General features: G+C 40.1%; 1 protein-coding gene across 8 annotated transcripts in view; it reads right to left on the reverse strand.

Moving 5' to 3' along the window:
• Positions 1–23,941, reverse strand: part of PWWP2A (PWWP domain containing 2A) — a 57,424-nt gene that overhangs the window by 21,738 nt on the left and 11,745 nt on the right. For 3 of the 8 annotated variants that reach the window (XM_055387516.2, XM_019028549.4, XM_019028550.4), the window contains exon 2: positions 9,342–10,306. In XM_055387516.2, the coding sequence (XP_055243491.1) occupies positions 9,342–10,306 (965 nt within the window). The other 5 variants (XM_063706908.1, XM_031011587.3, XR_008680015.2 and 2 more) reach the window with 4 other exon arrangements.

Consider the following 23,941-nt stretch of genomic DNA (forward strand, 5'->3'; position numbering starts at 1 on the left):
AAGTGAGTACCGGATCACTGGAATTTGTGTGTTAAATAAATGAATGGGGCAAGAGTTGAAATATGTTAACACAGGTCTCCTTTAACCATAATCCTCATGACCTTCGATTCAGTTAACCTCTACAAATGCCTATTAAAACTAGTGAGTCCATGCTACTTCCAGAGACTTGTGAATAATCATGCTATGATTTCTCAAAATTTTCAGGTACAAATAACATTGTTATATTTCCATTTATACTGAGTATATGTTGCAGAATGATAGTATCGAAAGCTACCAGAATTTACCGTGCAACACAAAGTGATTGCAGTGGTAGTAATGATGGCAAGTATTTATACAGCCTCATGCAAGACATTTTTTTTATTGCTTTAAATATTCTTTTAAATTCTCACAATTATCTTATGAGGAGATACTATTATTCTCCTTATTTCACAGGTAATGATATTGGGAGTAACCTGCCTAAGATCACATAGTGTGTAAGTGGCTGATCAAAGTCAGGCTTTGAATCCAGCAAATCTGGCTCAAGAGCTTGTACTTTGAGCCATGTGCCTGAAAAGTGAAAGGGAATGGTTCTTTGCTCAATAAAAGCCTGCTATTAAGCACTACTGTTGCAAAAATCTTTTTTGTGTTTTGAGACAGGGTCTCACTCTGTCGCCCAGGCTGGAGTGCAGTGGCAGGATGATGGCTAACAGCAGCCTCAGCCTCCCAGGCTAAAGTGGTCCTCCCACTTCAGCCTCCCAAGTAGCTGGGACTACAGGCGTGCACCACCGAGCCCACCTTATTTTGTTGTATTTTTTGTAGAGACAGAGTTTCACCATGTTGCCGAAGCTGGTCTCAAACTCCTGGACTCAAATGATGCTCCTGCCTCGGTCTCCCAAAGTACTAGGATTATAGGCATGAGCCAAGGCACCTGGTCCTAAAAATGTTAATGAATGCTTAAACTCACCTGCATCACTGGCAAGTTATATATATATACATACTCCTAAGTGTCCATTTCTTTCTTTAACACTCAACTTGATGACACTCTCACATTACAAAAAATTTTTCCACAGGCAATAAAAAAATTCTATCATATTTTACCTGACATCCCTAGGCTTTTTCAACAGCTTTTAAGTGAATCTAAATGAGGGACACTGAAGGGTACAAAATTACCTTAAATAGTAAAAAAAAAAAGAAAAACAAAAACAAGAAGCCCTTGCTAACACCTGATATGCATTTTATTTATTTATTTATTTAGAGATGGAGTTTCGCTCTGTTACCCAGGCTGGAGTGTGGTGGCACAATCTTGGCTCACTGCAACCTCTGCCTCCTGGGTTCAAGTGATTCTCCTGCCTCAGCCTCCCGAGTAGCTGGGACTACAGGCACCCACCACCATGCCCAGCTAATTTTTGTATTTTTAGTAGAGACAGGGTAATCCAAACAGTACAGTACAGTAGAGACTGTAATCCAAAGTGCTAGGATTACAGGCATGAGCCACTGCACTCGGTCGCTGCTATGCATTATAATTACAAGGTTTTTATTTGAGAAGAGGGAAAAAGTGTGATCATAACAGTCTAACACTTCAGCTATGAAGTATTTGGCTTTTCCTTGTAGATACTGATAACCAGGATAGAAAAAGTTATGAGAAGTTTTAATGATGGTTTCTGGTTAAGACTCAGATTTCCAAGTCAGTATAAGGAAGTAACTGTCACATTCTTTTTTTTTTTTTTTTTTTGAGATGGAGTCTCGCTCTGTCACCCAGGCTGGAGTGTAATGGCGTGATCTCGGCTCACTGCAACCTTTGCCTCCCGGGTTCAAGCAATTCTCTTGCCTCAGCCTCCTGAGTAGCTGGGATTACAGGTGCGTGCCAGCACGCCCATCTAATTTTTGTATTTTTAATAGAGACGGGGTTTCACCATGTTGGTCATGCTGGTCTTGAACTCCTCACCTCATGATCCGCCCGCCTTGGCCTCCCAAAGTGCTGGGATTACAGGTGTGAGCCACCACGCCCGGCTGTCACATGTCATATTCTTTTTTTTTTTTGTTTTGAGATAGAGTCTCACTCTGTCATCCAGGCTGGAATGCAGTGGCACAATCCTGGCTCACTGCAACCTCTGCCTACTGGGTTCACGCCATTCTACTACCTCAGCCTCCTGAGCAGCTGGGACTACAGGTGTCCGCCACCACGCCCGGCTCATTTTTGTATTTTTAAGAGAGATGGGGTTTCACCATGTTGGCCAGGCTGGCCTCGAACTCCTTAACTCAGGTGATCCGCCTGCCTCAGCCTCCCAAAGTGCTGGGATTACAGAAGTGGGCCACCACGCCCGGCCTTTATAACTGTCACATTCTTATGACACAAAGAAACTTCCATATTTAAATAATGACTGTTTTCAACTTCTTTTTAATGATACTTTACAAAATATCAGAAATGTGAAGAAAAAATATTTAGCTGGGCACAGTGGCTCATACCTGTAACCCCACCACTTTGGCAGGCTGAGGCAGAAGTTATTGCTTGAGCCCAGGAGTTCAAGACCAGCCTGGGCAACATAGTGTGACCCTGTCTCTACAAATAATTTTTTAAAATTGGTCAGGTGTGATGGTATGTGTCTGTGGCCCCAGCTATGAGGCTGAGGCAAGAGAATTGCCTGAGCCCAGGAGGTCAAGGCTGCAGTGAGTCATGATTATACCCCTACAGTCTAGCTTGGGCGAGACTGAGAACTTGTCTCTAAATAAATAAATATATACATATACACATATTTTTTTAAATTCACCTTTAAACCAAGTTTGCAATTGGTGTGTTTTTAACATCAAGACTTTATGGGCCAGGCGCAGTGGCTCACGCCTATAATCCCAGCACTTTGGAAGTCGAGGCGGGTGGATCACCTGAGGTCAGAAGTTGAGACCAGCATGGCCAACATGGTGGAACCCCATCTTCCTGCCTCAGCCTCTGGAGTAACTGGGACTATAGGCATGAACCACCATGTGCAGCCTCATAAATAATTTGTCAATTTTGAATATGGAAGTCATTTAAATTAGTAATGGAATTAAACTACTTTCCAAGTTTTACATACCATCACACTTTTTGTCATATTTTAATAATATGTATACCATTTTTTGAAATTTACTTGCTTTTTCCACTTTTTATGTCAGTACAGTTAATGGAAAACAAATATGCCTTGATATAAAAGTTTATGTTACTGGAAGGGAACAGTTTTAACCAAAACCAACTAACTTCTAGGTAAGTGCAGTCACACTAATTCACCTAAAAATTTGGCAGTTACAGTTCTTAAAAATGGAGACACTGGCCGAGCACGGTGGCTCATGCCTATAATCCTAGCACTTTGTTGGGGGCCAAGAGGAGAGGATCACTTGAGCCCAGGAGTTTGAGACCAGCCTGGGCAACAAAGGGAGACTTTGTCTCTACTAAACATTTTTTAAAAATTAGCCAGGCATGGTGACATACACCAGTAGTCCCAGCTATGGTAGGGGCAGGGGGCTTGAGGTGGGAGAACTGCTTGACCCCAGGAAGTCTAGGCTGTGATCTCGCCACTGCATTCCAGCCTGGGTGACAGAGTGTGACCCTATCTCAAAAAAAAAAAAAAAAAAAGGAGGGGCTGGGGCACCAATTAGCATTGTAAGCTACAGTTATTTCCTTGTATAGGACTACAGGTTGATCAGGAAGGAATCCTGGAAGTGGGGCAATGCCAGCAGCATATTCCAATCACACCACTGACCAAGAAAAACACTCTTGTAACTTAATTTCCAAAACCTTCTAGCAAGTGCCATCCTAATTTTAAAAATTTCTATCAAAACTAAATTACAGATGGAAGGTGGTGATGGTTGAACAACACTGTGAATGTATTTAATGCCACAGAACTGTATAATTAAAAACGATTAAGATGATAAATTTTACATCTATTTTTAACTACAATTTTTTAAATACCACACAAAAAAATCACAGTGCTCCATTAATATAACAAGGAGAAAGTGATTTCCATACAATGCCACAAGGAAAGGAAAACAAAAATCCTGTTTGGATCTATAAACGTTAGGTCTCTTACTTGAGTAAAGATAAGACAAAGAGTTGTTTATCTTATGTTAGTGTCAATTATCCATGGTAAAGACACCAAAATACCCTGGAAAACTAAAAATATACAGATCAGCTATATCACTGTGACTTTAAACTTCCTAATCCTTCGTTCAAAAATAGCACAACAAAGCATATTACTATTAGCTAATGCTTTCATTTTTTAATCCTGTTCTTTTGTTGAATGAAGGAATACAGTAAATCTACACAAACTGTAAATTTGGAATATAAAGCGCCTATTAACTAAATCAGAACCAGGTAAAAGTAACTAATGCACACTCGCTATTTTATTTTCTCCTCGAAATTGGCATGGCATCCTATTTCTGAATTCCCTTATGTCCGGCATGTTTTTTGTTTTGTTTTGTTTTTTGAGACAGAGTCTCACTCTGTCACCCAGGCTGGAGTGCAACCTCCGCCTCCCGGGTTCAAGCAATTCTCCTGACTCAGCCTCTCGAGTTCAAGCAATTCTCCTGACTCAGCCTCTCGAGTAGCTGGGATTACAGGCGTATGCCACCATGTGCAGCTAATTTTTGTGTTTTTAGTAGAGACAGGGTTTAATAGAGACGGGGCTTCGCCATGTTGGCCAGGCTGGTCTCGAACTGCTGACCTCAGGTGATCCACCTGCCTCAGCCTCCCTAAGTGCTGGGATTACAGGCATGAGCCACTGTGCCCAGCCATATCCGGCATTTTTTAAGAGATTGTTTTAATAGCTGTAATAGAAGAAGAATACCAAAACAAAAACTAAATGTGCCCCAACTTAGAAACTGAGTCTTCATTCTCTCTGGAAAATTCCCTATTGGAGGCCATCACTAGGCACAAATTCCTGAATCAAAACATTAATTTTTCTAGATATTTGCCCATCTCTTTGGCTGTAAGTACTAATAAAAGTGAAAGCATGCAGCACAAACCATAGAAAATTAACAACTTAAAAGGGAAAACCTAATTTTAGATACAAATTACAGACTTAAGGTATTTCCAATTCCCAATTCAGTTATTCTAGACTTGTGACCTTTTAAACATAAGCAATTTTTAGAAAAGTACAACCTGCTTAAATAGGAGTGTAACTCAATTTAATATGTTGCAATTTAAATACTCAGGCTCACTAGTGAAGATATATTCATTTCGTTGATTTTAGTATCAGTTCCCTGTTCTTTGCCTCCAGTCTGTTTTCACATCAAAATTCCTGCCTATTCAACTTAGTACTAATCTACAATTACTATTTATAGATTTTTTCCCCATCAAAACCATCTAGGGACACACCACCACGTTATGCAAAAAGGCTCCAGACTAGTGAATCCCAGTTTCTCTATCTCACTGATATATAGGGTTTTTTTTTTCAGAGACAGGGTCTCACTCTTGCCCAGACCAGAGTGCAGTGGTGTGATCATAGCTCACTGCAGCCTCCAACTCCTGAGCTCAAGCCATCTTAGCCTCCCAAGTAGCTAGGATACAGGCGAACAGCTGGGACTATAGGCATGCGCCACCATGCCCAGCTAAGTTTTTATTTTTCTGCAGAGATGGCAGGGGGGACGGGGGTCTATGTTGCCCAGACTGGTCTCGAACTCCGGGCCTCAAGCAATCATCCCACCTTGGCCTTCCAAACTTCTAGGAATATGGGAATGACCCACCGCACCTGGCCTCTCACAGATAATTGTTTGGTCTTTGGTTCCACATCTGTAAATGAGAGTTGAATGGATGTTCCTTCCAAATGATTAGTCAGCTTCCTGGTCTATAAATTCTAGAAAGTAAAAAGGGAAAAATACTCTGATGCTTTACGTTTCTGAGAATTTCCAGAAATAAAAACATTCTTAGCTTTCACAACTCTTCCTTCACTTGATTTCTCCCCTGGCCAATCCTTTGTTTTAGCCACGACTCTTAAGCCGCAGATTTGGTCTAAGCCAGTTTACTCCCACTCCAAGGGGAAAAAATACCCACTTCTGTTATCTCCGTATCAAGAATAAGTGCCTTTTATCATTTCAAAGAGAAATATAAAGTGGCTACAACTACCCAATTCAACTCTATCTCCATCTGCAGTAGATACTGGACAAATTTATCTAAGACATTTCCATTGGAATAAAAGTTTTTAATATTCAGCTATTAGAGTTTAGAATACACATTTAAGATTAGACAGATTCTTTAAAACTTGCTTCCCTACTGAAACTGCAAATGAAATATGCCAGACTGCCAGTTTAAAACGAAGGGGTCATTTGGCATATCATTTGTGATATGCTCAACCTTTTCCTCAAAGGTGTGTTCTACAAAACTGATTGTTATTTTTATATTCAACAATCATGATTTTTTTTTCTTCTCTTTCCCCATGGCTTCTGAAACAAATCCAATTTGGTTTATGCCACAACAGCATATTTACCAAGCACTTGACCATATTAGTAATGTCTACTTCAAACTACTGTTAAAACTCACCCAGATCATTACACAAAGCCTTGGAATTACATATTTTGATGACTTTTAAGTCTTTCTGAACTTTAGATTTCAAACTTTTAAAAACACCTGATTGAACAAGTTCATTAATCTGAAACAAATACTTGGAAAATCTTTTAGGATAGTTCCTTATAACTTCTCAACCACACTGAATTTCAAAGAATTTTTTTTTTTAAGTATAGCTGTTTCTGTTTGCAGGAAAGAATATGTTCTACTCAAGTGAAACATCTGTTTTTAAAATGTGTGTTTATTATAATCAAAAAGCATTGAGTGAGTTCCCCAGAAGAAATTCTACTTGCTTTTGCAAAAATTCGCAATCAGTCAATAACCTTAAGAAAGCTGACAAGACTATTGATTTTCAATCTCCATTAATCTTTTCATTATGAGTTCCATAGTAACTACTTCAAATTGGATTTAGAAATCCACAAAAAACTGCTAAATTTTAAATTTCTAAAAGTATTGAAATTAGATCTCCCAAAGTTAAGACACAAAAAGTATGAAATCAACTTTAAAAATCTTGAGATAAACTTGCCTCCACAGCCAATCAGATATATTTCTCACTACTAATACAAAGCTAAAAATGGAAAATAAGAAATCAAATCTTAGGGACAGATGGACCATGTAGAAAAATAGTAAGCTAAGTTACTAGCCCCAAAAGCAGCGATACATGAGGCAGAAAACCAAACAGAAGAGACCGGTTGTAATTACCCGAATGTAAAAAGAGGAAACATGTGATGAAATATTAAGGCTAAAAATTAAAATTCACACATTTATGAGAAATTGGCAGGAAGGGGGTATCAAATCTAAAAGCATTATCAAACCTCTATACTACAAAATCTTATTTTGAGAATATACTGATTCATCTCTCATTATTTGAAGTTTTCTTATCTCAGATAATATATTTCCTGATAGGGCAAATAGCAAAATAAAAGTTTGATTTTTCATCTCTTCTAAACACTCTTACAAAGAATAATTTTCTACCATCTTGAAATTTTTCAAAGCTTTTTGAGAAACACACACAAATAATTTGGATTTAGTTGATTTTATTTACAGCTTTTTTTTGGTTTTTTTTTTTTTTTTTTTTTTACATTTCAGAGCATTACACAATTACATTTTCTCATTTTCTGACCTGCAAACAGATACCTTAAACGGAAATTATTTTGTTTTAATTATCAAATTAGGTACATCCAAAATGCAACAATTACACATATGACAATTAATTCACAAAGTATAATTTTACTGGGACACATCCTAAGAATTTAGGAACAGCCAGTCAGGAGAAATCTGACCAAATTTAGCAATCACTATTTACAAATCCAAAATCAAACCTATCTAAACTCCCAAACCAGAAGCGTGAAAGTATTTATTAAATCCCCACTGGACGAAAGACAGTGATGACTAACACCTATCCAGTCTTGACAGTTTTAATCCCAAACACTGGGCTATTTCCCCAGTCTGTAACTGAATAGCAACCATCTGTTTGTCAAACACCTAACCATCTAACTTTTACACCATTATGCGCATAGAAAGGCTAAGTGTTCATTATTTAAAAAACAAGTAGTCATTAAATATCCACACTATTCCCCCAGCTCACCAAGCCCTTATTGCAATCCCAAATATGCAATCTGTGTCACACAGTGACAGGCTATATTTCATATATATATATATGTGTGTATATATACATATATACGTGTGTATATATATACATACACGGGTATATATATATATACATGGGTATATATATATATACACGGGTGTATATATATATATATATACACATATATATATGTATATATACAGTATTAGGTACAAATGGCAATTAACAGTCCCTACAAAAATTCAATTTCAGTTGAGGCTATGGCTCCTATGCCTTGGGATGGTTTTGAACTTCAAAACTGAAAAATACTGCTAAAATCTCACTTCCTTAACACAAAATTTGATTATATGTTCAGTTTAAGCTCTCAGTCTAAAAATGGCTATAAGGTAAGTATTAAAAAGCCAGCCAACTGAGTGCAACTTCTCTCTCCAATCCGGCCACGCTATTTTGTAGAAATTATTCCTAACTAGACTAGAAAATCTGTGGTGACTTCCAATGGTCTTGCCTACCTTACTGCCCATGTTCACGTTTCAAACTGTGTCAACAAAGCCCGCACTTCGGGGGTCAGCTGCTTGGCAGCCTTAGCTGCCTCTGTGATAGCCTTGCGATACAGGCCCTTTCTCTTCTTATTAAAGCGTGACTGGAAGTTTTCTAAAAAGGGGGAGAGTTGTGAAAGAGCAAGGAAAGATGTTGTTGGAGACCCAAACCATGAAATACGGGCCTCCTGTCGGACTAAAAGGCCGTTATCTTTCCGGCTCACAGTTATAGTAAGAATACGGGCTGGCCACCAAGGGAAGCCATATATCTTGGCCCAAACAATGTCCCCTACACATATGGTCCTGCCATCTGGTGTGACGCATTTAGAGACGTTTTTGGAAAAGACTTTCATTTTCAAGGAATTACTGAGCTTTTTCTCTTCCTTTGAAGAGGAGGAAGTGGAGGAGGTGGAAGGTGCATGCATACTGCCTGGAGGAAAATCAAAGCTTTCAGAAGAACTACACTCAGAGTTGGAAGATTTCAAATCATCTGTGCTATCAATGCTACACACTGAAGCACTGGAAGAGTCAGATTTCTTTTGATTTAGGGTCATGTAAACAGAGATATTGTTTTTGCTGCCCTTTTTGCCCAATGTCTGTGGTTCATCCTGATCACCAGGCACATGCACTTCATTTGTGTCCTGAACCTCACTGCTGGCCTCTTCAGGGCCTTTTGAGGGACTCTGATTTTCTGAAGGGGCCTCACCTGCTGAGCGGGTAGAGGTGCAGCGAGACTGGGGCTTGGGTGCCATCTTGCCACTCCGCATTTTCTCAAGTCCTGTCTTCAGAGAAGAGTCATTTTCTTCATTCCTGTACCTCTGTGGTTTTAAACGAACCCGGGGTGGAAGGGAACCTGAGCTAGGATTCTGATATCGACGTGTGAAATGGACTTTTGAATGTGCATTTTTGGAAGTAGAGGTTTCATTTTGCTTCTTTTGTGCCTTTTCTTTGGCAATTTTTAACACTTCCCGAGCTTTCGCATGATCCATGTTCTTACTCTGGAGAACTTTTTTAGTACTTAACTGAGCTTTTGATGTATTTGCCTGAGCAGAAACTTTTACCACTCTGCCTCTGCTGTGAGCAATATTTGAAACCTTAACCACAGCATTTCTTTTCTGGCTTTCATTTTGGTTTTTCCCATCCACTTTATGGTCAGTTTTCAGTTTTTTGTTCACAGTAGTTACACTTTCATTTCTCCGTTTTTTATCTTCATATTTAGAAGAGTCACTTGCACTACTACCTTTTCTAATTTCCTTTTTTTCAGCAACAACACTGTTTTTACATTTATCACACAGAACTTGCCTGGGTCGTAGTTTAATAGCATTCATTATTGAAGTGGGTTCTTCCCTGTACATTTTTCGTTTGGGTCGCTTAATTTTCCGAGGAGGTGGCTGAGGTATTGATTGGTTATATGTGTCCCTGATAAACAAAGGGGGAGGATAAGGTGCTCCTTCATGGAAGAGAGGTGGTGGTTTGGAAGTCCACAGGCTTTCAGCCAAGCTCAGCTCGGGATGCGGGACGGGAGAAGGGTCATCGGGAACAGCACCATTTGCTTCACACTTGACTTCTGTCCCTTCTTGGAATGTATTACTTTGGAGCGGCATGGCTTCTGGTTTATCCTTATATTCCCTTTTGGGAAATACTGTCACAGGGATACCATGGGGCCCAAACCTTTGAAAGAAATGGAAGAAAAAAACAAGACATTAAGTTAACATCTATAATTCAATTTCTTAAACATAAACAACACCTGATACTTATTTATATAACCTTTCCTGAAAACTATTTCATATTAAAAAACAAGACTACAAAAATCTACTGACTATCTCTTCCCCCAAAAGTCCAAAGACCTTCATTTCTTTAGGTTCTACATTTTTGGTAAAAACAAACAGCTACCCTAAGCAATGACAGAATAGTTGACTATACTTAAAGTAGATATTTCCAGTCTTGAATCAGAAAGAATGTTTTCTCAGATAGCTTTATGTTAAGCATCACATATATTACATTCACTGAACCATATACAACATTTTCAGTAATGCAACTACAACTTTGTGAAACACACATATATTTCTTCCTCTGGTTATAACAGCTTTCAAAACCTCCACAAAGCAAATTCAGCCTTAACTATCCAAAACTACTTAATGAGTAAAATCCCATCTCAACTTTATTGGTTAATCACTGAAGATTCAAAGAAAGTTGCTCTTTTACTCTTGCATCCTAACTAGTTACCTATTCTGTCTCCCAAAACACAAAAATATCAAGAACTCAGATACTCAAACTACTTCCAAAGCAAACAGTTACAGAGCTGTGGCTTTCTTTTTAAATCATCTCACATTAAGAAATATATTTGCATTGCAATCCAATAAGAACACTTATGAATGGGCCGGGTGCGGTGGCTCACGTCTGTAATCCCAGCACTTTGGGAGGCCGAGGTGGGCAGATCACGAGGTCAGGAGATCGAGACCACCCTGGAGAACATGGTGAAACCCCGTCTCTACTAAAAATACAAAAAGATTCGCCGGGTGTGGTGGCAGGCGCCTGTAGTCCCAGCTACTCGGGAGGCTGAGGCAGGAGAATGGCGTGAACCCAAGAGGCAGAGCTTGCAGTGAGCCGAGATCACACCACTGCATTCCAGCCTGGGCAACAGAGCAAGACTCTGTCTCAAAAAAAAAAAGACTACTTATGAATGTATACGTGCATCCATATATACAGAAATACACACACTTAAGCAAAAGTTTCACCAAGTACTTAACCTTGTATTTTGTGATACACAATTTCTTTTCTACTCTGGTCTACACTTCATTTGTTTTAAGGCTAGTCAGACCCATTAAACTGATTTGAAAACTCCATTACGGGTCCAGACTCTGTTTGCAAACCACGGTACCTAATACAAATCTTTAAAATTCTCAGTTTCTAATAACCTTATTTCATAAATACAGTTAGAAATAACAGTGGTTTAACGTGCCTGGGCTGAATATCAAGAACCTGATCCTTAAAATAAACTTGCTATACTAAGTTTTCTTCACATAAAATCAAATCACACTACCAAATAATTTCAGCATATAGGTTAGCATGTTGACTATATGCACTATTTGATTCCAACAATATCTAACACAATACAACTGTAATGCCAATCCTGTAAGGCAAAGGGGCTTAGATCTAAACCCAAAGATTGGCTTCAGGTAGTCAGTCACGTGGAACCTTCAAAACTAGATGCCAATGTTTTATATATGTCTGTATTTTCTACACTACAAATCTTCAGTGCTCAGATTCTCCGAAAATTTTTTTTTTTTTTTTTAAAGGCAAGATCTCACTGTCATCCAGGCTGCAGTGCAAGTGGTACCATCACAGCTCACTGCAGCCTCGACCCCCTAGGCTCAAGCAATCCTCCCGTCTCAGCCTCCCAAGTAGCTGGGACCACAGACACACGTCACCATGCCTGGCTAATTTTAGTATTTTTTGTAGAGACAGGGTTTCACCATGTTGTCCAGGCGAATGCCTGAGCTCAAGCAGTCTGCCCACCTCAGCCTCCCAAAGTGCTGGGATTACAGACGTGAGCCACCGTGTCCAGCCAGAAATGTTCTTATGCTCCCAAAAAGGTTCAGAATACCTTTGCTAGGAAGAAATCTTGATATTAGGTACTAACAGCTGTGGACAAACCTAAACGTGGGCAGGATTTACAAAGAGCCAGCATACACCAGGTATTATTCTAGCACCTGAATACTTTTTTTCCAAAATTCTTTGTTAGTTTGGCTACCACAAACCAACAACTTACAGCAAATACTTACAAAACATAAAAAGGAAAGGCTTTTTTTTACCTACGGTAAGACAAAATTAGGTCTCAGATAGTCCAAAAAGGAAAGGTACCCTCCTATTATATCAGACTGCACAGAAAGTTGCTTTCTCCATTTTAACTTCTGGTAACCAAGTGTTTGCTTCCTGACTACTTAACTCAAAGTAACTTTAAGCATTTAACCCTTTCTTACACAGTACATAGGTGCTCATTAACCACTTTTTCAAAAGATGACAGGACAAAAGAGGTGCTTCTTGTGTTTTAATGCAGAACCAACATAAACAATGTGACTTATTTGATGTGATATCACTACTTGCATTAACAATAACATTTTCTAACTCGTAAGAAGGCATAATTTTGCCCCCATCACACGTTCACGTTTCAATACCTGAATGAAGAGAAGTGCCCTTCCTCTTATTGATTTATAAAATTTTTTTATAGAGACGGTGCCTCACTCTGTCACTCAAGCTGGAACGCAGTGGTGCGATCATGGATTGCTGCAGCATCAACCTCCTGAACTCAAGCAATCCTCTCATCTCAGCCTCCCAAGTAGTTGGGACTACAGGCACCTGCCACCATGCCTGGCTCCCTTCCTTTTATTAGGACTAACTAAACCATACTTATCTTAATGTTTGAGGTGAAGTTTCACAGCTGTCTTTTATCAACTGTTTGTATCCTCTAAACTCATTTTTGCATGTGTAAAATGAAACACTATTTCTGACCTTAAAGGATTCAGATAAAGATCAATAGGTCAATACGCGGCAGCCATTTTCATTGGTTAATATTTTACTTTATTTAATTTGCTTCATGTAAGTGATTTAATCTTATTTTCAAACTAGTAACTTACAGCCTGATGCAGTGGCTCACGTCTGCAATCCTAACACTTTGGGAGGGTGAGGTGGGCAAATTGCTTGAGCCCAGGAGTTTGAGACCAGCCTGGGCAACATAGTAAGACTCCGTGTTTCTACAAATAGGAAAAATTAGCCTGGTGTGGCGGTATGTACCTGTGATCCCAGCTACTTGGGAGGCTGAGGTGGGAGGATTGCTTGAGCCTGGGAGGTCAAGGCTTCAGTGAGCCATGTTCGCGCTATCACACTCCAGCCTGAGCAACTGAGTAAGCCTTTGTCTCCAAAAAAAAAAAAAAAAAGGCCAGGCACAGTGGCTCACACCTGTAATCCCAACACTTTGGGAGGCCTGAGGTCAGGAGTTCAAGACCAGCCTGGCCAACATGGTGAAACCCCGTCTCTACTAAAAATACAAAAATTAGCTGGGTGTGGTGGCACGCGCCTGTAGTCCCAACTACTCGGGAGGCTGAGGCAGGAGAATCGCTTGAACCCGGGAGGTGGAAGTCGCAGTGAGCCGAGATCGCACCACTGCACTCCAGCCTAGCAACAGAGAGAGACTCCGTCTCAAATAAAATAAAATAAAAATAAATAAAACAAATACAAAAACAAAAAACACCTAATAATTTACTAGAGTTTTTTTTTTTGGAGGGGTGGCGGTTGTTTTGCTTTTTTGAGACAGACTCTCACTGTCACCCAGGCTGGAGTGCAGTGGCACAATCTGGGCTCACTGCAACCACCGCCTCCTGGGTTCAAGCTATTCTCATGCCTCAGCTACCTGAGCAGCTAGGATTACAGACGCGTGCCATCACACCTGGCTAATTTTTCTATTTTTAGTAGATGGGGTTTCACTACGTTGGCCAAGCTGGTTTTGAACTTCTGGCCTGAAGTGATCCACCAGCCTCAGCCTCCCAAAGTGCTGGGATTACAGGCGTGAGCCACTGCAACCAGCCAATTTTGCTAGAATTTAGGCTCCTTCCCATGTCTTTAATTTATACTCTCAATGCAAGTATGGCCCAGCCAATTACTTTATAGCTGTTTATATCAAGTAATGGAATCTGGTATGTTTATCTTTATGAAGTTCAGTAAGAATGTTAATATTTCGCAACTGGATTGTTTTTATTCTCTGCTGTTCCCACATAAGCATACAAAATACCCAAGCGTTAAATGCTTTTAGTAACATAGGGAAGAAGCACCTAATTGTGTAATGATGAGTGAAAACTACAATAAGGGGGAAAAAGGGGAAATAAAACTGGTAATTGTGTGTGGGTAGTGAATGCCTGGCAAAGCGGAAAAATATTTCAAAATAATAATAAAACGTCCTCAAAGGACCAAAAAGATAAATCACTTTAGGAAGAAACGGGGATCACATGTCTAGGTCTTCGCTTCATTTCAGTAACCATGCTGTCACCCTTACACAGATAACACCTAGGGCAGTGTTACCAAACTAAGGATGGAGACACTAATTTTGAAATCAATTTCAGGGGTCACACTATGATTAAAATAAAATCAGAGTTAAGGGTAGAAGTAAATATCTAATATCTGTAACTGCAATGAATCTGTTTCATACATGTATATAAGGATATATGGATCCAGATGTAAAATAGATTTCTAAGTAGGCTACAATGTTTGAGAACCACTAACCTATGAAACTATAAACTTAATAAGAATATAAAGTAGAAACAAAACTATGGTCCCTCAAAAACCCTAATTTCTCCTAGCCTGACCAACATGGTGAAACCCCGTCTCTACTAAAAATACAAAAATCAGCCAGGTGTGGTGGCGCACGCCTGTAATCCCAGTTACTCGGGAGGCTGAGGTTGCAGTGAGCTGAGATCACGCCACTGCACTCCAGCACTCCAGCCTGGGTGACAGGGCGAGACTCCATCTCAAAAAGAAAAAGAAGAAAAAGAAAAAGAAAACAAAATAAAACAAAACCCTAATTCTTCAAGTACAGTCTGTGAAAAAACACATCACAACTCCTCGGAGTGTTTGCAGTGGAAATTCCTAAGCCCTGCCCAAAACATAAATCATAAAACTTTCCTATAGTGGAACTGGAATCTGATATTTTAGCAAGCACTTTTGCTTTAGCTTTTTCTAAGGGAAGACATTTACGTCTCATGTGAATGCTCACCAAGATTTTATTGAACAAGTGTTTAGGTGAAAGGCTGAAAAGGCTGACTGGTATCCCTTGCTTTAAGTTTTCCAAAATAACTTTCTACAAATACTCCCAAGAGTTGAGTAATAAGATACCCTACCTGCTTTGTGCAGCATAAAGGCATGTGTTAACGTATTAGTGACTCCTAACCCTTATCCACTTTCAGTCTTTAACCACTACCCAAAGATTCTAAACTAAAACGATTCAGGTATTATGGCTTAATTAAAAATACTGCAACTGTCTGCAAATCTGCAATTCCTTGAAAATAAAACTTTCTGTGAATCTGTAATTCTATTCAAAAAGAAAATTTCTTTTTAATAGAGACGTGGTCTCCCTATGTTGCCCAGAGTAGTCTTGAACTCCTGGGCTCAAGCAATCGGCCTGCCTTCCATAGTGCTGGGATTAGAGGTGTGAGCCACCACAGTCGGCCCCAAAATTCTTTTAAAATAAATATCTTAATAATTTAGGAGTAAGTGCCAAAAAAAAAATTTTGTTTTTTATTTTTTGGAAACAGAGTCTCACTCTGCTGCCCAGGCTAGAGCGCAGTGCCCTGATTTCAGCTCACTGCAACCTCCACCTCCCAGGTTCAAGCAATTCTCATGCCTTGGCCTCCCAAGTGGGTGTGTGCCACCACGCCCCGCTAATTTTTGTATTTTTAGTAGAGATGGAGTTTTGCCATGTTGGCCAGGCTGGTCTCAAACTCTTGGCCTCAATTGATCTGCCCTCCTTGGCCTCCCAAAGTATTAGGATTACAGGCGTGAGCCACTGCACCTGGCCAGTGCCAAAATTTTAAGGGGGAAGAACACTAGGGTTTAACAGTTACTTTGTGTTGCCGGGCACGGTGGCTCACGCCTGTAATTGCAGCACTTTGGGAGGCCAAGGCAGGCGGATCACCTGAGGTCAGGAGTTCGAGACCGGCCTGGCTAACATGGTGAAACCCCATCTCTACTAAAAATACAAAAATGAGCAAGGCATGGTGGCGCACACCTATAGCCCCAGCTACTGGGGAGGCTCAGGCAGGAGAACGGTTTAAGCCTGGGAGACGGTGGCTGTAGTGAGTCAAAATATCGCACCACTGCACGCACTCCAGCCTGGGAGACAGAGTGAGACTTCATTCTCAAAAAATAATAATAATAAAAATAAATAAATAAAAATTAGCTAGGCGTGGTGGCACATGCCTGTAGTCACAGCTACTTAGGAGGCTTGAGGTGGGAGGATTGCTTGAGCCATGATTGGACCAATGCACTCCAGTCTGGGTGACAGAGACCCTGTCTCAAAAACAAAACAAAAAAAGGCCAGGAGCAGGAATGGTGGCTCATGCCTATAATCCCTGCACTTTGGGAGGCCAAGACAGGAGGATAGCTTCAGGCCAGGAGTTCATGACCAGCCTGGTCAACATAGCCAGATGGTGTCTCTACAGAAAAAGGAAAAAGAAAAAAATAATAATACCCAGATTCATTTTATTTTGAGCCAATGATTTTAGAAACTACCTTGCCTTACAAACAGCAGCAGACTAAATCATGGAAGAGGTAAAACTGAAGCAAGCTTATTGTGGTTTATATTTCATCTCTTTGTGAGACTGGTTACGACGTCAAAGTTTAACCTGAGAAAAAATGAAATAGCTAAATGCAAAAGAAAATTTTACAAAAAGTTAAAAATGGAATTACGATACAATCCAGCAATCCCACTTCTGGGTACATATCCAAAAGAACTGAAAGCAGGATCTCAAAGAGATATTAGCCAAAAAGGTGGAAGGTGGAAGCAACTCAAGTGTCTACTGACATACGAAAGGACAAAGTGTGAGCTAGACAGATAGAGATATATAGATATACAAATATATTATACAAAATAACAGTTTCAGTCTTAAAAAGGATGAAATCATAGGCTGGGTGTGGTGGCTCACACCTGTAATCCCAGCACTCTGGGAGCCTGAAGCAGGCAGATTGCTTGAGGCCAGGAGTTCAAGACCAGCCTGGCCAACATGGTGAAACCCTGTCTCTACTAAAAATACAAAAATTAGTGGGCATGGTGGTGCATGCCTGTAATCCCAGCTACTGGGGAAGCTGAGGCACAAAAATTGTGTGAACCCAGGAGGCAGAGGTTGCAGTGAGAAGAGATCATGCCACTGCACTCCAGCCAGGGTGATTGAGTGAGACTCTGTCTCAGGAAAAAAAAAAAAAAAAAAAGGAAATCATGGCACATGCTACAACATGAATGAGTCTTGAAGACATTAATAAGTAAACCAATCATAAAAAGATATTGTATGAATCCACTTACATGAAAAGTATCTAAAGTAGTCAAATTCACAGAAGCAGAAAGTAGAATGGTTGACAGCAGGTGGAGAAGCAGAAATGGGAAGCTGTTGTTTAAAAACTATTGAATTTTAGTTTTGCAAGATGAAAAACTTCCGGAGATCTGTTTCACAACAATGTGAATGTACTTAACACTATTGAACTGTATCCTTAATGGTTAAAATACATTTTGTTATTTTTTTTTTTTTTTACAATTTCAAAAAACTTTTAAAAATGTGCATCTAAGACAGGCATGCCCATAGTCCAAAGTATTTAGGAGGCTAAAACAGAAGCATCACTTGAGCCCGAGTTCGAGGCCATCCTGGGCAACATAGAAAGAACCAACTATTTAAAAAAAAAAAAAAAATGCGTGGCCGGCCACTGGGGCTCATGCCTGTAATCCCAGCACTTTGGGAGGCCAAGGCAGGTGATCACCTGAGGTCAGGAGTTCGAGACCAGCCTGGCCAATATGGCAAAATCCAGTCTCTACTAAACATACAAAAAGTAGCCGGGCGTGGTGGCATGCGCCTGTAATCCCAGCTACTTGGGAGACTGAGGCAGGAGAATCACTTGAACCCAGGAGGTAGAGGTTGCAGTGGGCCAAGATCACACCATTGCCCTCCAGCCTGGGCAATAAGAGTGAAATTTGGTGTCAAAAAAAAAAATGCAGCCAGGTGTAATGGCTCATGCTTGTAATCCCAGCACTTTGGGAGGCCAAGGCAGGTGGATCACCTGAGGTCAGGAGTTCAAGACCAGCCTGGCCAACATGGTGAAATCCCATCTCTACTAAAAATACAAAAAATTACCCAGGGGTGGTGACAGACACCTGTAATCCCAGCTACTTGGGAGGCGGAGGCAGGAGAATCACTTGAACCTGGGAGGCAAGTTTACAGATCATGCCACTGCACTCCAGCCTGGGCAACCAGGCGAGACTCCACCTCAAAAAACAAAAAAAAATGCAGCCAGGCATGGTGGCTCAAGCCTATAATACTAGCTACTCAAGAGGCTGATCACTTGAGGCCAGTTTAAGTCCAGCCTGAGCAACATAGTGAGACCTGATCTCATAATTAAGTAAAAAATTAAAATATGAAACAATGAAAAAAGTAAATGTATATCTAGCTAAATATAGAGGGGAAAGTTTTATGAGAAGCAGTACATTGGTAAAGAATTATTAGTGCAGGGGAAACAGTAATTACATAGCAGAGAAACAGGACAACACCCTAACTTGAGGGAGAATCAAAGTACACACTGCCAATGAGGGCACATGGCTATCATGGGCCTGCAGATGTGGTGTTCCGAGAACACAACATTGCCTGCGTAACCTAAACCTCTCAGGAGTAAATATCAGGCAAATCCAAATTGAGGAACAGTCCTTATTACATAATTGCTACATAATTATATTGCAAGTAAATGTAATACATAATCATTTACTAGAGAATAAAAAACACATTGAAGGAAATTTTTATTGGAAAAATTGAAGAAATAACGAAACATGAGATACAAAGTAAAGTACTCTATCAATGTTTCTTTAATTTGAAAACTATACTGTGGCTATAGTTTTCCTTTGATCTTAGAAAAGAAATCCTCCAGCATTAAGTAAAGGAGAATGATGTCTTCAACTCAGTCTCAAACAGTTCAGGAAACAAATTTATTTACATACAGAATGACAAATTAAATGTGGCAAAATGTTACAAATGAGTGACTCTAGAAAGAGTTTACAAGAATTCTCTGCTATGTTTCAAATTATCTAAAAATAAGAAGTTAAAAAGTGTTTTTTAAACGCATGAATTCAGTTTACTTAGTTCCACCAATACTTCTATGCAAAGAAAGCACACAAAAAAGAAAATCTATCCAACTTAAGTGGTAAATGCCAGCAATTTCACCTCAATTATCACTAAGCATAAGTCTATATGAAACACAGTGAGACCCCCATCTCTTAAAAATAAATAAAATGTTTAAAAAACAAGTATGCTAACTGGTCTGATAGTATAAAACAGTCTCAGCCCTAGACACAGCTTCAGTAGGTGAGACCAGAATGTACCAGTCAATGCCAAATAAGGTTACAGTCTTCGGAAGGAAAGAAATCACCGTGGATTAGTGGTCAGGAAATGGGCTTTGCAGGGAATGGGACCTAGAAAGGCTCAAGCAGATTAAGTGAAGAGCAAAACAGGGAGTGGTAAATGGTGAAGACTAGTTATCCATTCTGAATATTATTAAGGATTCAGAGGCTTACATAAGCAATAAAATAAAGGTGATCCATCTGGCAGAAAAAGAGGAGGGCATGTTGGTGAGTGTGCCTGAGTGGAGAGGGCTGCCAGTTTAAGAGTATGATAGACGGAGAATAACCAGTCTCTTAATAAGAAGGCTGGCTGGGAGCAGTAGCTCACGCCTGTAATCTCAACACTCTGGGAGGCCGAGGTGGGTGGATCACTTGAGACCAGGAGTTCAAGACCAGCCTGGCCAACGTGGTGAAACCCCACCTCTACTACAAATACAAAAAAATTAGCCGGGCCTGGCGGTGTGCATCCATAATCCCATCTACTCAGGAGGCTGAGCCAGGGTAATCGCGTGAACCTGGGAGGCGGAGGTTGCAGTGACCCGGGATGCACCACTGCACTCCAGCCTGGGCAACAGAGTGAGACTCTGTCTCAAAAAAAAAAAAGAAATGAAAAAAGAAAAAGAGGAGACTGGCTGAGAGTGATAGCAATGGCTCATGCCTGTAATCCTAGCACTTTAGGAGGTTGAGGCCAGGAATTTTGAGACCAGCCTAGGCCACATAGGGAGACCCTGCCTCTACAAAAAATTAGCTGAGTGTAGTGACACACACCTGTGGTCCCAGCTACTTGGGAGGCTGAGGTGAAAGGATCGCTTGAGCCCAGAAGGTTAAGCCTGAAGTGAGCCATGATGGCACCACTGCACTCCAGGCTGGATGACACAGCAAGACCTTGCCTCCAAAAAAAAAAAAGGAAAGAGAGAGAGGCTAGTGAAGTCTTCTGTCTAGTGATGTAATTAAATGTATCTAAATTACTTTGTTAAAAACGTGGCCAGGCACAGTGGCTCACACCTGTAATCCTAGCACTTTGGGAGGCTGAGGCGGGTGGATCACCTGAGGTCAGGAGTTCAAGACCAGCCTGGCCAACATGGCAAAACCCCGTTTCTACTAAAATTACAAAAAAATTAGCCAGGCGTGATGGTGGATGCCTGTAATCCCAGCTACTCATGAGGCTGGCGCAGGAGAATTGCCTGAACCCAGGAGGCAGAGTTTGCAGTGAGCCAAGATCGTGCCACTACATTCCAGCCTGGGTGACAGAGTGAGACTCCCTCTCAAAAAAAACAAAAACAAAAACAAACAAACAAACTTAAAGCACAGCTATTCTAGTCTGATCCCATCATTTTAAAATTACAAAGAAGAACACAAAAATAATTCCCTTTCCCTTACATTCTCAAATATGAGCCCTTTTCAATAATGTTTAGAAAGCATACTGGTGGCCAGGCCTTGTGGCTCACGCCTGTAATCCAAGCACTTCTGGAGGCCAAAGCAGGAGTATCATTTGAGCCTAGGTGTTCAAGACATTGTTGTTACTAAAAATAAAACAATTTACTAAAAATAAAACAATTAGCCAGGTGTGGAGGCACAGGCCTGTAGTCCCTGCTATTCAGAAGGCTGAGGCAGGAGGATCACTTGAGACCAGGAGTTCAAGGCTGCAGTAAGCTATGATCATGCCATTACACTCCAGCCTGGGCAACAGAGACTCTGTCTCTAAGGCAAAAAAAAAAAAACAAAAAAAACAAAAAACAGGCTGGGCGCGGTGGCTCACAGCTGTAATCCCAGCATTTTGGGAGGCTGAGGCGAGTGGATCACAAGGTCAGGAGATGGAGACCATCCTGGCTAACATGGTGAAACCCTGTCTCTAATAAAAATATAAAAAATTAGCCGGGCACAGTGGCACGCGCCTGTAGTCCCAGCTACTCGGGAAGCTGAGGCAGGAGAATCGCCTGAACCTGGGAGGCAGAGGTTGCAGCGAGCCGAGATCGCACCACTGCACTCCAGCCTGGTGACAGAGCGAGACTCCATCTCAAAAAAAAAAAAAAAGAACACAAATGGAAAAAAGAAAGCAAGCATGCCAGAAGGGGACTATAGGGACAAAACTTACCTACTAAAAGACTATAACAATTTCCTCATAAGCCATTAGCCCTAGGTGCTAATGAGAGAAAGAGAAAAAGATTAAGAAAGAGGTTACAGTGAGCCAAGATCACACCACTGCACTCCAGACTGGGTGACAATGAGACATCATCTCAAAAAAAAAAAAAAAATTCCTCAAAGAAAGGTTACCTAACAACTTATTTTATTTTAGTCTGAAATCCTTTTCAAATTCAGTCATCCAGCACTTACTAAACACTGACCTGTGCTTAACAGGCTTCAAAGCTGACAATTTGTACTTCCTCTTATGAACAAGTAGGTTTCACTACTGCCAAATCCAAGCCAATCAAGGCAAAACAGCATGCTATCTAATTTAAGACCCAGGACCATGTAGAAGAAATATGATTTCCAAAAATGTCCAAAGTTCACTATATTGAACTGAAGAGCAATTTATGTTTACAGCAAATAGCTGTTGCCTGGGTGAGTGAGGAACAGAGAACTCTTATTTCTAACTGCCAGGTTAACTCCCCAGCAAAACTATAAACTAAGTGGTATGGCGAAATATAGTTAAGTACATTTTAATTAGAACAAGGTTTTCAAACCCCGGAAAATTGTGTATCATTCAAAAAGGCATCTTGAATATATCTACTATTATCTACCATTTACAATTTTAGGCAATTTTGCTTAAGTAACCTCTAAGCCTTGGTGTCTATCTATGAAATGGGGATTAATAGAATTTACTTCAGCAGATTTGCCAGAGTTAAATGAAACAATGTAAACAAAGTATTTGGCACAGGACTTAGCACAGAAATTGAAAATACATAGTAGCTACTATAAAACCCAGAAAGTAAAACTTGGCAACCTTCTTAGATTGTAGAAATATGCAGGAAAAAATAAACAAAAATTTAAAACCTCACACATTAAAAAAACAAGAAATATGCAAAAAAGTGAAATTAAGTATTATAGGGATTATGAGTTTTTAAAAGGCTAAAATCCACTATTCTATAGTAAGTCAACTACATAAAGTTGGTTCAAGGGTAAAGAAATGAAAATTATGGACTGCTTAAACTTATAGATTCAGGAAATCATTTGCAAGACTAATTACCAGCTCTACAATAAGGATTTAGATCAGCCACACGAGTTGCCCATCCCCACATATGACACATTGCTTAGTTTGTAATTATGTCTCATTGTTAACTAACCATTAACCTTTTTTTTTTTTTTTTTTTTTTTTTTGAGACAGAGTCTCACTCTTTCACCCAGGCTGGAGTGCAGTGGGGAGATCTCAGCTCACGCAACCTTCACCTCCCAGGCTCAAGTGATTCTCATGTCTCAGCCTCCCAAGTAGCTGGGATTACAGGCACACACCACCACGCTCAACTAATTTTTTTGCATTTTTAGTAGATACGGGGCTTCACCATGTTGGCCAGGCTGGTCTCGAACTCCTGGCCTCAAATGAGCCACCCACCTTGGCCTCCCAAAGTGCTGGGATTTATAGGCATGAGCCACCGTGACCGGCCTTAACTGGTAACCTTTAAAACAGGCTTAACAAATTGATTGTTCTATTAAATACTTTGGCAAACTACCCCCTAAAAATCAGTTATCTCCAAACATGGTCCAAGAATGTTCTGTATCAGAATCACTTTGTTTAAAATGCAAAATGATGGAATGAAGCTCAGAAATCTATGCACATTTCTTTTGACAACCACTGCCCAAAAGTGTTTAGTAAAGGCATTCTATATTAAATCTACCTAGAATATAACTTAATCTCCAATTACTTTCTTGCAATACCTGCCACTACAACAAGCTTCTGTTCTGGTACTGTGTGTCTGAATTTACTCAAGAATTTAGGGAAAACAGGGTAAATAAATACCAGGAAATAATGATGCACTTTATAAACAAAAATAACTACTAACACATCTTTCATTTTTTATCAATATGAAATTAACTCAGCCATTACAGTGAAGATAAGCACATAATATATAAACTCTTTAGTAGTCCCACAGAAAACCTGATCTTAGGAAGATTAGACCTTGTTTCAACAAGAGCTTTACTTTAAAATAGTACACAGTAAAATACAGTCT

Source organism: Gorilla gorilla, chromosome 4 (genome assembly GCF_029281585.2).
Source record: "Gorilla gorilla gorilla isolate KB3781 chromosome 4, NHGRI_mGorGor1-v2.1_pri, whole genome shotgun sequence".
NCBI classification, from domain to species: Eukaryota; Metazoa; Chordata; class Mammalia; order Primates; family Hominidae; genus Gorilla; species Gorilla gorilla.